The 20423-nt window shown below is 39.8% G+C and overlaps 1 protein-coding gene across 1 annotated transcript in view; it reads left to right on the plus strand.

The window, feature by feature from the left end:
• Window positions 1-20423, plus strand: part of rims1a (regulating synaptic membrane exocytosis 1a) — a 76411-nt gene that overhangs the window by 19123 nt on the left and 36865 nt on the right. The window contains 2 exon segments of the mRNA XM_079855892.1: window positions 1514-1730; window positions 5154-5168. Of these exon segments, the coding sequence (XP_079712018.1) occupies window positions 1514-1730; window positions 5154-5168 (232 nt within the window).

Below are 20423 nucleotides of genomic sequence, written 5' to 3' on the forward strand. Positions count from 1 at the left end.
ATGTATAGTATTGAACTATTTTAAGTCTCATTGGCTGTGAAAAAGCAACTTCTGAGACACTTGCAAAAAACATCAACTGATTTTGTTTTGTAATTGGAACATCTTGCGTGCACCTTGTTGCTTCTGTGTTGGAGCTTGTCCTTTATGTTAATCTTTGACCCATAGGACACGTTCGCTGGTGCCGGTGTTGAGGAACAGGAGAGCAGTAGGGGTGCACAGGGGGAGGGAGACCAGGGTTAGGGCTGGGGGCAGGTGTTGAAATCATCTCGTCTTTCTCTGGGGCACGTTCTGCATGGCTGGTCACGCATTCATCACCTTCCGTAGGTAGCATATTCTTTTAACTCTCTATGTAGGTTGCTTATTTTTATATACGTCATATCGTCATGGCGGAGGAGTCTGTGAGGAAGACCTCTTTAGCGTAAGTAAAGCTATGGATAGATTCCTGCTTGAGACCTTTGTGCTGTTTAGACAGGGAATTGCTGGATATGTGTTGTATGTTTCATGTTGCTAAAGAAAGGTCTTATTTTGTATATTACTTACTGTTTTGTTTAGATTGTCTTTTTTGGAAGGCGTTCATGTAGTCTGCAAGCATTCTGTGAGTGAATGCTTGAGATGACCCTACATGGTGGAAAGAACATTAGACTGAAAGAAAGATTGAGAGAGCTGGAGTGTGAAGGAAATATGAGTTTTTAGTCAGTTCATTAGCTTCAGAATAAAACTGCCTACTAACAACATACTCTTCCAACATACCTTAAATTTGGATTTGGGATTTCGTCAGAGCTATATGTTTTATTTGGTTCTGTCCTGTGAGATAAAAAAAGTAGATCAATCATTGAACTTGCTGACAGATTGGTCAGTTAACATAACCAGCAAAGAAATGTTGCCTTGTGGGAGAAATATAAAAGTTTAAGAATTAGTCATTGAAAAACCCATATCGACCATTAATATGAATAAATAATATTGGAATTATTTTAGGAAAAACAAAAATTAAATAAAATAAAATTGTGGGTTTTTGTTTTCTTTTTTTTCTTTTTATTTATTTATTTAAATATTTAATAATTTAATTTTTAATTAAATTTTAATTTCTTTTATTTGCTGATGAAATGTTACAAATGTTACAATGTTTAAGTAAAATTTGCACAAAAAAAAATTAGACAGTTTTCTGGTGAAATATTCAAAATTGGGGTTTATAAGATAAAAATGTAAAAAAAAATCAGGGTTATGAGGTAAATATGTTAAATCTGGTAAAATGGTAAAAGTGGGGCTTATTAAATACATTTTTTTTTATTTACTGGTAAAATTCAGGGAGATGGGGGTAAACATGTTAGTTTTTTGGGTTAAAATGTTCAAATTTGAGTGTTATTGGGTAAAAATGTTAAATTTGCTGGTAAAATTAGGAAGCTATTAGGTAAAAATTTTTAAATTGGCTACTATTGATTTTGAAACTAAATTATACTCACAGTCGATCATGTCCTCTTTCTTTTTCTTTATCTCCCCTGCCCTCCCCTCCCAGTTTGCACCAGCAAGTTGCCAACTACAAGGAGCAGGTGAGGCGGATTGGGCCGGAGCCCCCCCAACAGAGGCAGCAGGGCCAACACAAGGATGACGCCCCCACCTGTGGCATCTGCCACAAGACCAAGTTTGCTGATGGCTGCGGAAACCTGTGCTCATACTGCCAGACTAAGTTCTGTGCCCGGTGCGGGGGAAGGGTCTCTCTGCGTTCCAATAACGTAAGTAACTCCTACATCGTGTGAGTGGCCAGACTGTTTTCCATGCTTCTTTCGACCTGCATCTGCAAACGTTAGAAAGAGACAGGGAGTGAAGAGCGCTGGGTGGATGAGAGAAAGGTTAATTGGGCATTAGTCATAGGAGATGACGCTGCTGGTCACCAGGGGGTCGCCGCACACCCATGCTGGGATGCCCAAGTCGGCACTGAGTCTCCACAGGGGCAGCCTTACCACGCAAAGGGAAGCACCTGAAATGGTGGGCCACCTCCTGGAGTGTGATATTTACCTTCGCTTTATATTCCTTCCACTGCATCCAGAGTGCTAATTAGTGTTCACTTATAATGAATAGTGTTGGGAGTCAACAGAAGGAGAGTAGGGAGAGAGGTCAGTGAGGTGAAGATGGGGGTAAATGTAATTATTAATAACACACTGACTTAGTTATGGATGTATCCACTTGTGCATTTGTAGTAAATATGTACATTTCTATGGTTACACAATGAAGTCAGGCCATTTCTACTGGAACCATTGTCCAAAAGTAACTTTTTGCCATACCCATTTTTTGTATACTTTTTTGTTGTATAATTTAATTAGAAGTATTTGTTATTGTACCTATGAAAAATGAATAATCTGTATTTTTGTCATGACCAATTCGAAAATGGATATTTAGTTGAATATGCTTATTTCCCCTACTTTTACATTTAAATTACCTTTGCCGTCATCCAAACACTCACTGTGAGTTATTTTAAAAATCGCTAATAATTTCATAACACTGTTAACTCTGCATAATGTTGTGATACCTAAATTCAGTTGGAACAATAGTATTTAATTATATTTTTTAGTGTTTTATTTTTAATTTAGACAATATAGTATAGAATTTGGTTATCATCTTAAATAATATCTGCTTATTGGAATCAGCCACATTTTAATGTCATCTCTATTTTTAAGTAAATTTTCCACTAAGATCATCTGGTGTCAGTCAGGGTCTGACTGTCGCCTTGTATTGAGATGTAACTCCTGTATCATTACATTGCAATTTTACTGCAAGTATACTTGCGAAGGCTAATTTTACTTACATTTGGCACTTGATGAAATTAATTTCTTAACCCTGTCATTTAGATTTGAGAATGGATGTGAGAAAGCTCAAATAGTGTTGGTTTTGGTGTTCAGGTGCTCTTGTCTGTGTCCGAGAAGGAGGCAGAAATCACATATGTTCTGCAATGAAAGTGAAGTCTCCATTGGTATCGGATGGGTGCTGCCCTTAGGTTAGTTTTGCTGAAATGAGCGCATGTTGTTTCTCGGATTCCTTTGGCGCGTGCTATTAATAAGAGTGGCAGGCTTGATAATGGAGTCGCTAGATGCCTGTAGGTTAAACATGGAGAGCTACACCTACTCAATCTGGTGGATTGGAAAGAGTAGCTAAAAGCGATGAAGTACACTTAATAATTCTGTTGCTATGAGTATAGCATGAGTTGGTCCGAGTGAACAGACTTGAAAAAGTTCAATGCACCTTTTACGAAAATGTGTACGAAAGTGTAACTTCGCTGATTTTCAACCCGCTTTGTTTTGTTACAATATTGGTAGTATATGTAAATGAACAATACTTAATACTAAGAATGCTTATTATCAGAGAATGATCGTTCTCCATGCTACTTGGACCAAGAAATTCATGCTTACTTGTCAGAAAATTGCGTCATCCGGCAGACTTTTGACAGCTCTGGAGCTTTCGTCAAAACTACAGATTTTTACCTCCATTTGATTTTACATTTTTGTATCCCCACTCACGGACAGTGGGATCGACAGAGTAATTAACAACAGTTATTGTTAGATATAGGTTATCATCAGAGGTGTAAAGAGTACCTTATACCATATACTTGAGCAAAAGTACAGATACCTTACAACAAAAATGACACCAGTACAATTTACAAGTCACCAAATCCAATACGACTTGAGTAAAAGTCTTATATTATCTGATTTTAACAGTACTTAAGTATTTTACTTGTACTGAATGTAGGCTTAAAGAGACATGTCAGTGAAAAATAAGAAACAGTTGAATTGAGAGGAGAGCAATAACGTTTATTTTCACCTCAACACCTCAATATTGCAATAAATCAAGGTCGACACAACAGCCTCTTAAACGTCTACAGACAATCAAGACTATGTTAAGCTCAAGTGCTCAAACAAGGCATTAGTAAACCGATATCCTTCAAAAAGGTCTCTTCAATATAACGGATAAATAAAATCATGGTAAGTAAAATTAAAGAGTCTAAGCCTCCTCGCACTGGATGTGCTTTTTGTTTGGCTGCAGGCATGTCCTCATCTCATATGAAACACCTGTGATTCAGCAACTACCTGCTAATGCACTCACATTTATGTAAGTAGCTATGTTGACAAGTTTGGATGAGTAAGGGCAAAACTCACAAGAAATAGTACCTTCGATGCCTTATAGATGGCGATTTCACTTCTTTTGTAGCAGAAATAAACTGCTGGAGAAACAGTTAGGTGCCATGCTAAATGTAATGAGTAATTGCATTACTCTTCACAAATGTATTGGAGGAAAGAGTACATATTACTTCAAATGTATTCAAGTAGAGAGTAAAAGTTGCAAATATATTTGATACTCTGTAAAACTACAAAGTAGCCAAAAAGATACTTAAGTACAGTAACTAATTACATTTACTCAAATACTTTACACAACTGGTTATCAGTGAAAATTGTACCGTAGGTCTACTCTTCAAACAGCATTATGGTAAATGGCAAAAAAGTGGTTTTGTTCACTATGAACAATGAGCAATCTACTAATTCTGTAAAGGAATGAAAAAATCATACAGTGTGCACACCTGCCTTGATTGTGCATTTGTTTATCAGTGTACAGGTGTATTAAGCTATAATACAGTAGTAGCATTTTAGTGTCTGTGTGTATGTAAGTATGGTGGCTCTGAAGCAGTAGGAGGACCTACTTAGCAGAATGCTGTGTTCTTGTTTTCAGTGACCCATGAACTACCTTTATTCTCACTGGGAATTATTCATGGGGAAATTTAGAGTAAATATCAGTGCAAAAGGCTGCACCTCCAAGGTTTGCCCTGTGGGTGGCAACATACCTGCAAATTTACACCATCATAAAGTGCACACTTACATGATCTCTCCTTAAAGATCAAGTCAGGAAAAAGTGAATAAATCCAAAATATTTAATGTAAAACTTTCCAAGACATTTTTGTTTTGTAACTGGACAATACAAGTGGTATTTTGACGGCTTTGATGCTGCTGATGCCAGTGTAGATCTGTTATTTGCTTATTATTCCACTATGGATCTAAATGGTTTGTTTTCATATCTGATTGTCATTTCATACTTTTCTCTCTTGTTCTTTCCCACCATCGACTGACCATCCTGTTTCTCTCTCACTGTGATGCCCTGTGATGCTGGAGAAGAAGGAGGACAAAGTGGTTAGCATTTTCTATTCTCTTTGTCACTGTGCAGTTTGAACTCCTATCTTTTCTTTCCCTCGCTCCCCTCATTCACACACAAGCTCCTCAATGCATCTATGTTCTTTTGAATTTTACTATGTTAATTAGTAAAAACTTCGTTATGGCTTTTTTTCATGCTACCTGCACAAGTTTTATGTGTATGGAAGCACGTGCAACAAAAAATGTTGGAGCTAATCTGCTTTCTTACTCTCATGAAGATTGTGTTTAAAGTTTTAAATTGATCAAAAGTAAAGACATTTATAATGTTACAAAATATTCACAAGCACCAAATCAGCATATTAGAATGATTTCTGAAGGATCGTGTGACACTCAAGACTGGAGTAATGATGCTGAAAATTCAGCTTTGCCATCACAGAAATAAATTGCATTTTAAAACGTATGAAAATAGAAAACAGCTATTTTAAATTGTAATAATATTTCACAATGTTACAGGTTTTTTGATCAAATAAATGCAGCCTTGGTGGGCTTGGTGACGTCTTTCAAGAACATTAAAAATCTTATGGATCAAAAACGCTAGTGTATATTATTTATTTAATTATATATTTTTTTGGTCATATAGGCCTACATATTTTATAGGTATGGAGTAAATGTCATACTTGAATTCCCCAGGTATGTTGTGAAAGCTTCATGGCTAAAATTGGCTCACAATTACCACATGCAGAAGCTTCCTTTAAAAATGGACATGTGTAACCTATGTATACAATTATTGTTTATAAATCACCCACAATACGCATTTTATGCAGTTTGTTACAGTTCTCAAGCAAACTAGCACCCTTTATTTGTGATCTCAGGGCCTGAGAATGTGTTAAAAGAATGCATGTCCTGCTTAGCCTGCTATACTAAAATGTCCATGCACTGTGCCTTCTCCCATAGAGCTGCATTTGTTAATCAGAACAGTGCCATACACTTCAGTGCTGCAAAAAGATCCCTGTAAATTCAATCCAGAGCTCATTATCCCAATGATTATCAGGCCTCTTGGTAATATCTGTATTTTCTTCTTTAGCCAAGCGTTTCTTTCTGAGTGCTGCTGTTTTTGAAGTCAAGATTCTTTTCCCTAGGCGGTACACTCGCCTCTCTTGTTCTCTCATTCTTTCTTTCTTTTCCAAGGATCCATTTTAGACTATGGTCAGCCAAGCTGGGCTTTGGTGCTGTTTTTTTTTTTAACACTAGAACTTCAGTGCTACTGGAGAACACCAGCAATGTGTCATTCCACTGCCCACCACCTCAAAGCGACACCATGAAATGATTAGTATTGATCTTTCTGCTCTTCCTTTGCATCTGGTTTGTGGATGCTTCATTGACAGGGACATTTGACTAAAGTCTTTCAGTGAGAACCACTGCTGTTTTAGTGTATCACTGGGATACTATTATAGTCTTTATTAATATTTTTAATAAGTTTTTTTTAATATTTTTAAAGTTTTAGTCATTTTGTTGTGTAGTTTTGTAAATTTTTGTACAGTGTAAAAAAATGTTTTTACGTTACTTTTACTCATCAAAATAAGTTAAGCAATTTTCAATTTTTTTTTATACAAGATGATATAAGTTTTTTTTTTTTTTTAAATTTGATTCATTTTTTACAGTGTAGTTTAATATATATATATATATATATACACACACACACACACACATGAGTCAGAATCCGCTAAGAGGTAATTAAATGTAACAAATCATGTAAAAATACATAATCTTTTATTGGAAAATTAAACAACATTTTATCAAATTTAATAATTGCCTTAATCTTTTAATCAAATAAGAAGATAGTATTCAAACTACATTTTGTAAATATCACCGGTCAAGTTTATATTAGGCTACATCAGAAATTGAGAGTCAAATTGGACGATTACAGGGACTCATCTCAATCATTTAACAGTTCATCTTTTGCCAAAATTATTTACATTAAAAAAATAAAAATCCATCAAGAATAGATTTTTTTTTAAAATATTCTAATCAGGAATATCAAACGCAGAATGCGTAGTTTGTGCATACAAAATTATACGTCAAAACCAACACGTTGAACGAACCCGGTGAAGTTTTTCAATTGGATTGGCATTTATTCTCTTTAACATGTAGTTTGAAGTATTTCACTCAGTTTCTTTAACATTCCGAGACAATTTCTGTGAGTAAAGAGCAACTTTATACTCACATGCATTACGTGTTACTTAATCACTTTGAATTAATCACAGGGTTAAGCACGCCATACTCCTCCTCTCCTATCGTCTCTGACAGACAGCATGTTGAAGCCACTCAGGCCGCCATGTTCACCCTCTTCTTGGAAAGCGATTTAGTCAGAACATCCGGCATTGTGGGTTTTCCAGAAAATGCGTGCACTCACTGGACCTCTGCTTCTCGTAAATACTACCGGGTATTGTGCGCGTTATTTATTTTTTGACAGACATCGATGTTGTGATATTCAAATGATGTGAATTTGAAAACAGATGGAATTGTAAGGTAATAATTATTTATTTCTTAGCCGGCTATTCAGTGAAGTGATTGATGCCTGTGAGTGTGTTAGAGTATGTCAATGTTTTTAGTTCTAATATTCCAACCGACAGCTAGCCCAAGTTTTTGACGGACGTGATAACGTGTGTAAGGGGTGAACTATGTTTGATTTTTCAAATGCTTTTTGAGTAGTTCATTATACTTTTTTTACGGATTGAAGTTTATTTTGTGGCTTAAATAAATTACATGTTACTCAGAAGACTGTCAAAAATGTTACATTCAGTTGTCGCAAATTCGTTGACCTTTGAAAATCAAGTTAATTTTTTACCAGGAAAGGTGAGGTTTTGATGCACAAAACTCTTCTCTTATACCAAACATCTTTTATTTAAACCCATGAAAATGCAGATCCTTTTGTAAATAATAGTGGAAAATCACTTTTTAAAACTGTCGTTCCATTATGTGTGTGTGTGTGTGTGTGTGTGTGTTTCAATAATTTTAGTTATTTTAGTAGGCTACATCAAGCTAAACTAAATTAAAATGAGAAATGTTGTCTTGACAAGTTAAAATTGTTATATTTTTACTTCAGTTAATGTTTACTAGTTAACTAGTTAATTACAATAACCCTGGTGAGAACGACTGTCTTTTTAAACTGCCTTTTGTCAGGCCTCCAGCAGGACTTTTTTGTAGTGAAAATACGAGACAGATCCAGCTAGTGGGGATTTGAGTTTGAGGTCTACAGGGACGAGTAATGTGACAATGAAATGCACATACACACAAATGGCTGTCGGTACCATGGGAGGCGTTGTATTCATAGACCTCATCAATCTGCTTAATTCAGAGAAGGTCCGATGTTTGAAGAGGAAGTAGAGCTAAACTTATCACTGCATCGATCCGCAGATGGCTTGTCAAGCACGAGATGTATGTCTCGGTGACGAAAGAGTGAAAGTTGGTTTTGTAACATCAGCAGGGAGATGAAATAGATTATTTACACTATTGATCCCGTATTTAACAATCAGAATAGTCTTTGTACGAGGGACGGGTGAAGAAGTGTTTTGCGAGAGGGCTGGTGGGTGAGCGTCTCCAGGCGCTGATGTACTGGCTCATTAGATGGAATGGACAGTAATGTCTTTTGTGGCAGTCTTTCATCCTTATCCGGGATTTATAACATGCTGAATTATGGGTCTAGCTCTGCCTGTTGCCGCCCCAATTCATCAAGCTGTCGGAGGTGGAAGCGTGAACTGCGTTCTCCCTTTTCCTCCACTCACAGAACTCAAGCACTCCCATTTATTCATCCCGTTTGCGTGGACCTGACACCGATGGATGACCATGCCTGTCCGCATCTCGCCGAGTGATGGAAATTAAATGATATTAACAAGGAGGAAGAGGCGGAGTCTGGTGATGAATGGCAGGCCTTCAGTTGCTCGTCAAACACAGCCAGCCGGAGTGAGATGACGGCTCGGTGGAAAATTAAGATGCTCAGCAGTTGTTTAGCATTTACATGATGTAAAGGAAATTCAGACCTGGTTAAGGTAAATCTTCTCAGTTGGTTCCCAACACAGTACCAAAATTGTTTATCATACAGAAGAAAAACAATGCTGTTAAAATCATTGATTTTTACATTTAATTTGATCTCTATTGACAACCTTTAATTTTAATAACAAAAGACATTAAGGATTTTGGGGGTGTTAACATGTTTTTAAAAAAAATGGTTTTATACGTACTAAGGCTGCATTTATTTGATCACAAATATAGGCGTAATATTGTGAAATATTATTACACTTATTGAAATAGATTTATTCCTGATGCAAAGTTGAATTTTTCTTCAGTGTAACATGATTCTTCAGAAATCATCCTATGCTGATTTGGTGCTCAAGAAACATTTACTATTATTATAAGTGTTGAAAACAGTTGTGCTGCTTAATATTTTTGTGGAAACTGAGATCATTTTTTTTAAGGAAAGTATATTAATGCCTCGGTTACGACTGTAACCTCGGTTCCCTGAAGAGGGAACGAGACGTTGCATCGAGATGACGCTGTGGGAACGCTCTGTGTGATTGCGTCATGAAGCACTTGTGAAATCAGTCCAATGGCGTATAGGTGGGTGACATCATGGCAGGAAGCTATAAAAGCGCACCCAGACCAAACATTGTCAACTTCTGTTGGTCGAAGTAAGTCAATCACAGGCATGCCGGAAGTATGGCAGGGTGACACAACGTCTCATTCCCTCTTCAGGGAACAGAGGTTACAGTCGGAACCGAGGTGCTCCCTTTCAAGGGAACTCGCGTTGCGTCGCGATGATGCTGTGGGAACATCTATACCAACACCACCATAGTGACCAGTGTCTGTCTTGTATGAAATCAGGCAAGCACAACAAAAACAGAATCACCTGGGGCCCAGGAGTGAAGCCCAAAACTAGGTTGTAAACTTGACGAGTGTGTGCGGAAAGGAACAGCCTGCCGCATCACACACCTCTTGTAGGGATACCCCTAATACAAGGCTACAAAGCCGCCATACTCCTCCTGCTCCAACGCACCATGGAACCCACACTTCCATAACTCTGTTTCTCCAGAACTCCCGGAAGTAGAACAATCAGGGAAACCATGTACAGACGCCGTAAAGCCACGTCTGCAACTCCATATGAGCTCCACCACCTCGGGGTGGACTCTTACTTCCCTGGGCCTCAGCCCCTGCCTCGACAGATGGTGACCCGTCCACGGGCACCGAGCGACCATCCATGATCGCTCCCCAGTCTGTAAGCGACGACATTGAGCTCCCAGCACAGGACCCTGGGACAAGAACCAAGGCTTATTCCACATAACTAGGACACGTAAGCATCGCCGCGTGACCCTGATCATGCGAAAGGGGTTGCCCCTCGGGAAAACCCTTTGGTCCTAAGCCACCACTGCAAGGGTCGCAGATGCTCTGCTATTGTTGAGATATGTTTGGCAGAAGTTCCCACGCTGCCAAAGTGCCAATAAACCTACTAAGAGAACCAGTCTCTCAAGACTGGTCTACTTGTTACTTGAGCGACCAATTCGGTGCCCTGAAGCGGCGCACCGGCAGGGAACAGACGAACTGATTGCTCTGAGACCCTCCTTGGAGGGGGAGAGAATCCCAGCGCCGCTACGTTTACGGGCGGACACTGAGATAAGGGCTCGCCTGAGACTAGAACTCGCTGGCGACCATTGCGCCCCGAAGCATGGAAGATGATGGGGTTGGCAGAACGGCCCCTGAGGGCACCGAAGGGAGATGGGCACCGTATAATGAGGTGTTTTTCATTTTCCCCCAGGAATTTCACCATTTATTTACTCAGAATTGAATGCAGCCAAAGATCAACCAGACAAGTAAACACGATCTGGATGAAAGGCTGAATAGTATATTAATACCGACAAATAACTCCTCAAAGATCAGATGGGTACATATTTATTTTTCTTAAAAAATGAAATGCAGCCAAATATCAACCAGACAAGTAAACACGGTCTGGATGAAAGGCTGAATACTAGATTGATACAGACATTTAACTCCTCAGAGATCAGATAAGTACATATTTAATTATCTCAAAAATTAAATGCAGCCAAATATCAACCAGACAAGTAGAAACAGTCTAGGTGAAAGGCTGAATATAGTGTATTAATACAGACATCAACTCAGATGAGTATTTAACATTTAATTTCATCACAGTTAAATGCAGCCAGAAATCAGATAGAGAACTCAGATAGAGAACTTGGTCTGGATGAAAGGTTGAATATATTATATTCATACATAGACTCTAATACACTATTATGCAGCCCCGTAATCTATGCGCTGCCTCAGCACACGCAAGATCTGAGATTGAGTCACAGAATCTTTATTGCAGACCCGTAATCTACGGACTGTTATGCAGCCCCAGAATCTATGCGCTGCCTCGGCACACGCGAGATCCAAGATCGAGTCACAGAATCTTTATTGCTAACCCATAATCTACGTGCTGCCTTGGCAAACGCGAGATCCGGGCCAAATAAATCTTTATTGACTTTCTTCCCTCGAGAAGAAAGCCAACAGGAGCAGAGCTAAAACTCTCGATAGTGCATATGTTGTACATACTCCCCCTTTTACTAGAGTTTATGCTCTATTCCCAAACAAACAACACATACATCGCGTGTATACCCACTCGTAATGAAGCGAGTGCAAGGAGGAACACACGATCCAAAATGCTGTTTGCTCACCATTATATTCCTGTCTAGATATATAATATGCTTGTGGACAAACAACAATAAATAGACAGAGACAGTTTCACACAGAGCGCTGGCTGAAGACACAGAAGCTGACATTGTTTGGTCTGGGTGCGCTTTATAGCTTCCTGCCATGACATCACCCGCCTATACGCCATTGGACTGATTTCTCAAGTGCTTCACGATGCAATCACGCAGAGCGTTCCCACAGCGTCATCTCGACGCAACGCGAGTTGCCTTGAAAGGGAACAGTAATAATAGCATATATTTAAAAAGGTCAACAATGTAAAAGTCTTTAATGTTACCTTTGATCATTTTAATGCATCCTTGCTGAATAAAAATATTTATCTAAAAAAATTATTTACAAAAAACAATACTGGCCCCAAACTTTTGTATGGTAGTGTACGGTTTCTCCTACCTTTTAAAAGTGTATTTATTTTGCTATCCTATCCCAGCTATACATTATATTATATAGTTGCTTGCATTTTATTACTTACTTCTAGCTCAGGTTTTACCTTGACTCCAACAGAACAGACCTGTAAAACATATTTTTGTTGCAACCCACCAGATGTGAACCACAGCTGTTGAGTGTGCTCAGTGATTTAGACAGAGAAACCATACAAACAAGTGTTGCATCGGATTTTCGACTGAGAGGAATGTATCAGCAGAGCCTTTGCGAAACTGGAGTTCAGGAGTTTGTTCCAGTGAGATGTGAGGGGCACATTGTGGTGCTGCATGGAGAAGATCCACTGGAGATATTCATGATATTTTGATGATCAATCGATTAGTCAATTTCAGCATATACACATTTGTAAATCTCCTTCTAACGAGAGGTTCTGGATCTGTTCACAACAAACATCTTTTGCATGCACACTCAAGTACTGTTCATGCATACTGTAGGTAAACACGTATACTTCCACAAGAACTGAGACTGAGACAAATTTTTCTTGCATCTCAAAAGCATGGACAGAGTTCGGCTTTACACAAACAAAAATCTTTTGTACACACACATAAACCACACATACATGCAGATGGGCAATCCACTGAAGAATGTCTCTCTGACATTTTTGTAATGTGTTGATATTGTTCATTTATTGATCTTTTATCTAAAATAAATAAATAATATATCATATAATATTTTAGTAATGTAATATTTAATATATATGTATATTTACAGCATATAAAAAGTCAATACGTGAAAAGTCTCGGTGCTCCCTATGGCTGCTTCATGGTTACAAATAGACAGAATTTGACAGATTTATTTCAAATCCACTGTCCCACTCAAACAGCAACACAGAGCTTTAACACATTGGAAAAAGACGTGTTTCTCTGCTGTTTTCACACTGATCCTTGGAGAATGAAAAGCGAGGTGGTGAGAGAGAGGATGCTGTAGCAGGTTTTCCTATTTAAACAGAATTTTGCACCTATCCTGTAATCCTAATCCTTACACCTATCCTGTAGCCTAATTGTACTTTTCTTGTTCTTTTTTTTTTATAGGTGATTAATCTTAAATTGATTTGAACAGGATATCTGTAGAGTTTTAATTTATTTTGGGTCTGATGAGATTTGTTCATGTGATGGTTGTCTTGAGATTTGGGTGAAGCTTTAGTTATTGTTTTATCTGAAGTTGAAATCAGCTGAGAGGAAGAGAGATTAGGCTTGTTTGAGATGCGCCTTGCCTCGCCTGAAATGTAGTCGAGAGTTGGCGGCTGCAGTGAGGGGAGGAGTGAAAAAAGTGCAGGCAAGACGGACAGATCTTTCTTCACTCAGCGGATCCTACACCTGCAAGATCAAAGGCGGATATCTCAGGATTCACAGGATTCACGATCGTGTACAGTGTTGCTAATAAACTGGATGCAATTTAAATTCTATTGCTTTTATATGAAGATAAATATAATGAACAAGACATCCAAAGTACCTTTTATTTAATTCCATTCCAAATACGTGTTTAGCAATATTTTTTACTTTTATACAGACATATGTTTATATATAAACCCATATAGACATCACACTGTCAGAAAGTTTGGGAATATTTGCTCATAATTTATACACATAAAAACATGATATCAGAGTTTTAAAATCAAACATTTTAAGAGTACAATACATCACGGTTGTTTAAACCAATGAGCATTAAGCTGTGTCGTCAGCAAGTTGTTTCCCATCATGCGTTTGATCAGCGCAGTCGGTGGAGAGCAACTGCAGAATCCAAGGACCAGGACCACACTCGGACACATTTCTAACCGGCATGCATCTCGCGCTGATCACCGGTGATCGGTTGTGCGCAGATTTTGCTCATCTCAAACAATCCTATTCTGGACATAGAGCCTCACAGGTACCAGGGCCTTTTCTGATCATTAGCAGATGTTAATTAGCTTGATAATTAGCCCATTTAGCTGCAAGGGTGAGACTGACCCTCTCATGGCCTCGGTCTCTATCTTTCTCTCACGGACCCCTGGGATTGTTGTTTGTAATAATATAGAGCATATATAGCCACTGTTTTTGTTTTATGAAGTTGAAGCTGGAACCAGATTTTTGCTATATAAGAATTAGGCTATTATTGGTTAAATCGAACCAATTGTCACACTTAGGCACGCACAATGTCATTCTAGTTTTTGTTTGAATTGAAATCTCTAATGGTCTGTCTGTCTTATTATGCCAAATATCAGTGGAAAATATCTGTAGAAAAAATGGATACAGTACTGTTCATTTTCTGCCAGCTATTATCCGTCAAGTTTACAGAAAATTCCTTAAACCCTAAAACACAAAACAATGCAATGTGTATCAAAATGTGTGTAAAACACCTGTGAAAAATCATTTAACAAACAAAACACAGTAGGCCTATGGTACCCTATTTTTAAGGATTTTTCTTAGAGTTTAACAGATTCCACAACAACCATAAAAATCAGGATGTTGATGTTCCCTTTCAGTTCGTTCACATTCGACGTAATAAAACGAGCCAATGCACATTGGCATGCGATAATTGCATCAGCTGCTCTGCCTCGCAGTGCGAGCATATAATGAGCAGAAGGTGCGTCACATCTTTGCTTTTCACTTCGGAGCCGAGCGTTTGTACTGTTCCTGCTCTGCAATCTTATCTGAGAGTGTTTTAACTTCAAAAAGAAGAAAACGAGTCTGCTTCTTTGGGAGAACGTCTCTTCAAAGCTGGTGTTGGATTAAACAGCGAAGGACAGTGCTGGCCGCGATCTCACAGAGAGCAAAACAGCTGTTTTCACAGCTTGAACGTTGCGCTTTCAATGAGAATTTGAGTGCTCACATCAGGCTTGCACTATCATCCTTTTTGTGTAGCCGCGACCATGACCCTGTATGCTCGGCACCAGAGAGAGCAGTTTCCTGAAAGAGCATACACGTGTGTTTCTGGATACGGTCGTTTCCTATCCTCATTTGACGGCCACGATCACTATTTCACATGCCTGGGCTTAAAGAATGCTGAGACTGTGTTCGTGGGTGGTTCATGTTCTCATGAGAGCATGACCACGTAGGCACGTTATTCGTCTCACCTTTTTTGAGCCGTCGAGCTGCCGGCTGACAGCGCGGGTTGTCACAGCAACCCAGCACGTGTTGTTCGGCGCTCTTGATGCACAGTCTAGACTCAATTGCCTCAAACGAGGTGTCATCAAACGAGTCCCGTCATCTATACCCCAATCTAGTTCCTCTTCTGGTGCACCAGAAAAGGGCTATTTCGCCGAATAGACACGTTGTTCGTCTTGTCTTTCTCATAACGGCTTGAGCTTCAGCGTGCCATGTGCTGTCGAGTTTGATGGCCACGTTCATGTGAGACAGTGAACGTGGCATGCCTGGCAGCTTCCGGATGGGATTGCTGGTCCTTCTCATGAGGGACCTAGCATTTCATTCGGGGCTCCAGGGTGAGGATCAGATGTCGATCGCTGCATCAGAGACAGGGCTGTTACGCTCTGGAAATGAAGATGATGCTGAGCTGCCCCATAATGGTGTGTGTGCCCATGCTGAATTGGATTCAGACTTGACGGCCATGCTTTCCCGGGTTACTCTGGGGGCGCAGTGCGACGCGTAACCGCCTTGTCCTGCCCCCATGCCTTCCCGGATGTGTGTGAGAAACTTTGGCTGTATGGAAGCATATTGGCGCCAATATGGCAAGCCAAGCATGCCTAAATCTGCAGAAAAAGTTTTTCCTCTCTCATTACCCTCAATGATGGGGCGGCTGTGCTACTGCAGACCGCCTCTTCCCTGCATGTGATGGCCACCCTGCAAGTACAGTGGAAGGCCAAAACACTTATAATGCACGAGGGTAGTTCTGAGTCGGGGTTGAGCTGCGCATGGTGGCTAACCATGATTAAAGTCACAGCGCTGGCCCTCAGCCAGACGGTGTCCACCCTGGTGGTCCAGGAGCGCCCCCTGGCTAAACCTTGCAGAGGTGCGAGACATCGGCAAAGTTCTCTCTCTCGATGCTCCCATCTGACGAGGTGGCCTTTTTCGGCGACACTGTTGGGACTGTGCCCAGCGGTTTTCCACAGTTCAGAAGCAGGCTGAGGTAATCAAGAGCTTTCCCCTATGTGCTACCTGAGTCACTTGGGGGCTGCCCCTCAGTCTATTCGTCGCCAAGGGTGTCTGTCCCCTGCGGAACCCCCCCCCCCCCCCCCAAAAAAAAAAAACTCCGCCACAGCCAACTCTACTGTGACGTTGAGCCTTCGCCAGAAGATGGCGCCACCCGTCACAGCAGCCCTGAAACGAGTGACCCAGAGTCAGCTGCTCTTCCCCGGAGGAGGGCCGGGCAGAGAAAACTTTGTTGAATCTATTCTCTTCCGTCACTGGCGTCTCAGCCAGCGGTACCCAAATTCTCAGTAAGAGCAGCTTCTCTATCTCTGGGTCCCAAGAGGGCCAGACTGGCGGTGTGCGACCCTGCAAAGCCTTACCACCCTCAGCCCCCTCTTGTATCGCCAGCCGGCAGCCAGGTGTGGTTCGAGGACCCGACTACATCTTCTCACACACCCCTTGCTGACCTGTGGAGACAGGTAAGTGTTGCACCGCACACTTCGGGCCAACTTCGGGCCGCTCCCAGGCCTTCCGAGTCCCCCTGGCTCAGTTTCTGGAAGCCTGGAAAGCGCTTCCCAGTCTGTCCAGCTGGCTCCTCCGTTAGGGCTGTGCAAAAATATTGATACAGCTAACTATCGCGATATTTCTTTTCACGATCGTGTATTGATACTCAAACCTCTAGTATCGATACTTTACTTTTTTTTAAATCATGTTTTAAACAGATTTAAAATGACGTTAACATTTCATGAAATCCAAGTGTGTTAAACAACCTCCTCAGTTTCAGTAGATTGCTGACTCGCTGTCTACGTTGCCTGCCGTACATTCACCCGGGCAATGTCTCAGAGGTAAGCGGGAGCGAGCATGGCGGAAAATACAATGGATAATAACGGCAAAAAGCTTCCTTCTACCTCAGCTCGTGCAAAGAAGATAACGGAGTCAGTGGCGCAAGGCGCATTTCATTTGTAAGGATTTGCGGCCGTGTAGTGTGGTTGAAAACCCCAGCTTAAGGCATATGGTGAACACTTGATGCACGCGCTGTGATCATGACTCGCAGATAAGTTATCAAATTATCAAATATCAAAAAATTGTTTGCAGCATAATTGAGCATAGTCAAGTCACCTTTATTTATATTGCGCTCTTTGCAAAACAGAGATTGTTTCAAAGCAGCTTTACAGTGATAAATGGAAAATAATGCAACAATGTTTGTTAAAGCTTTTACAGCAGCTCTAGAACAGTGGTTCTCAACTCCAGTCCTCGGGACCCGTTGCTCTGCACATTTTGTATGTCTCTCTTATCTGACACACTCAGTTCAGTTCATGGAGTCTCTCTTAACGAGCTGATGATCTGATTCAGGTGTGTTAAATAAGGGAGACATACAAAATGTGCAGAGCAGCGGGTCCCAAGGACTGGAGTTGAGAACCACTGCTCTAGAAGAAAATAGTGTCATTGTCCATATTAAGTTCGTTCAGTACTTGATTCATTTAGGTTGTAAAAATCATTAGTTATTAATTTAGTTTATTTATACAGCAGCTCTGGAGAAAACAGTGATGTCATCGATCAGTTCAGTTCTCAGACAATGGTGTCAAGGCAGGCAGATCAATGATATTGTTGAATATTAAGCATACAGACTATTTCAGTTTTATGAATGTTTACTTAATGCACTTCATTTTTTATTTACAACATACTATTTCAGTTTTATAAATTGTGGCATCTATATTTTAAACAGAGAATATTTGTTTTCGTTTTGAATTAGGTAATTTAAAAGTAGACACTTAAATGATTATAAAGATATATTGCTCTTGCCTGTGTGACTAGTATTCTCTGAGTTTTAAGTTTAGAGACGTGCTCCAGAAAAAAAGTTCACGAAGACGGAGAGGCAGAAAGCACACCCTATTTATTTTCTTTATTTTAAAAAAAGCACAATGTTTTGTTTCGATTGTAAGTGTTTTTTCACATTTCTTAAGTCTGTATTTCTTAAGACTCGGTTACGTATGTAACCCTCGTTCCCTGAAGGAGGGAACGGAGACATAGTCCCGTGACCGTCGCCACTATTGCTGGACCACCGCTGACTCCGGGCTCCGCTCGGCTCTTCAGCGGAAAAACAAAGATGCGACGCACCTTCTGCTCATTATATTCTCGCGCTGCGTGGCAGAGCAGCTAATGCATTTATTGCATGCCAATGTGCATTGGTTCGTTTTATTACACTCAAAGTAGATTGGTCTCTCAAAGCGATCCCAATCAGTACGGTACATCCGACTACGTCTCCTTTCCCTCCTTCAGGGAACGAGGGTTACATACATAACTGAGACTTGTTTCATGTTCATGTCTTTTATTTTGAAGTTTAGACAGTCATGGCCTGTGTCCCAATGTGCATACTATGCATCCTAAATAGTATGTGACAGTATTGACATGTGATTCCCTTGTCCTCATGTGATCGTGTCATGTGCTTCCCTAGTCTCATTTGTAACGTTCTTATTGGTTCATTGTTTTCAGGTGTGTCTTGTTAAGTCATTAGTCTTTGTGTATATCTTACCCTCATGTTACCATTGTCTTTTATTTAGCTTTGTTTGTGTATTCACTGTTTGTTGAGTGTCATGTCAAGTAGTCGCTGGTTCCAAAAGTGGTCAAATTTCACGGTTCTCTGTACCAATTTCGGTACCATAGCAAAAGCTTTTGTAATTATTTTGTTCGTTTTTTCTTTAAATTGAACTATTTGAGAATATATTAAATAAATTAAGTTTATTCAGTTAAATAAACATTGCCTTAAAAAAAATCTAATAAAGTCTGTGAAAAAAGAAAATCAATCACATTAATCATTACAGGTTACAGAACAAGAGGCAGGACTGTTTCACTTACACTTTAAGACTTAATGCACAGGTCTATTTTGCCTTTTTTTTTTTTTGTCATGTCCGTTGTCAAACATCGCAGTTTCAGATTCAATCACTCATTTTAGTAGTTGTTAATCCCAAAACTTTTCAGTGTGTATTTATCAACTTGACACACTCTCTTCAAACATGTTTTTTATTGGCTTCAATGCTCAACGCTATAAAAGCATGTAAATAGAAACCTTTGATGCTCATCACAGAGGCCTTACACAAATACATACGGGAGCGTTTGAAAGCAGCGCCTATCAGCGGGTACTGGATTGACCCAGTATACTGTACTACTGGTACTGCAGCAAAACTGGTAATGTTACGTTTTTAAAATTTAAATATAGACTTTGTACTGGTACTTTTGACAAACCTATAGTCTTTCATCTTAAAAAATTTAGAAAGAAATATTCCTTGTGACCCATTTAATATCTAACTTCAATTTTAAAGGGTCACCCCTCCCAGGGATTGAACCTTCCACTGTATTGCTTGCAGCACCGACTGTCACAACTGTCTTGTGCTTTTACAGTTCCTGCAAGTAAAAATTTCTTGGGAAAACTCAGTTTGTTGAATTACAAAGCAATTGCTGAATTAACACATTCTATAAAATTGTAAAGCTGTGCATTACAGTATTACATTTTTATTGTCTGTACACAGGAACACATTCTGAACGCAGTTTGTCTTGATTAAAATGGCTGCCTCCTCCTGTCTTGTCTATAAGTGATCTGAGAGCAAGTGTCTCTCTCTCTCACACTCTGTACAGTGTTGGAGGAGAGGTGGCTGGTATTTGATTGTTGTAATCCGTGTGAGGAGGGTCGGGTCTGTGCCTGACAGCTGGGGATTCTGCTGCTGATTTACTTTAGATTAGTTTGGAGCTCAGCCAGCACTGTTCAATCACAACATAATGCTTTTTCATTGTAAGAGTGCTGCCCCTCTTGCCACTCTCTGCCCTGTACACACCATGCCATCTCTTTACCAACACCACTCCCACCATGCCTACATTGTGTCATGCATGTGTGTTTTTTGTTTGTTTTCAAATTTAAATAGTATATAATTAGCCAGGTGCATAGAGTAGTGTCACAAACTGCTCTGAGACACGAAGGTTGAGGATCCAAATGCAGTATTTATTGAATCCAGAGATGTAATCCAAAGTACAGGCAAGG

Source organism: Squalius cephalus, assembly GCF_949319135.1.
Source record: "Squalius cephalus genome assembly, chromosome: 21".
NCBI lineage: Eukaryota > Metazoa > Chordata > Actinopteri > Cypriniformes > Leuciscidae > Squalius > Squalius cephalus.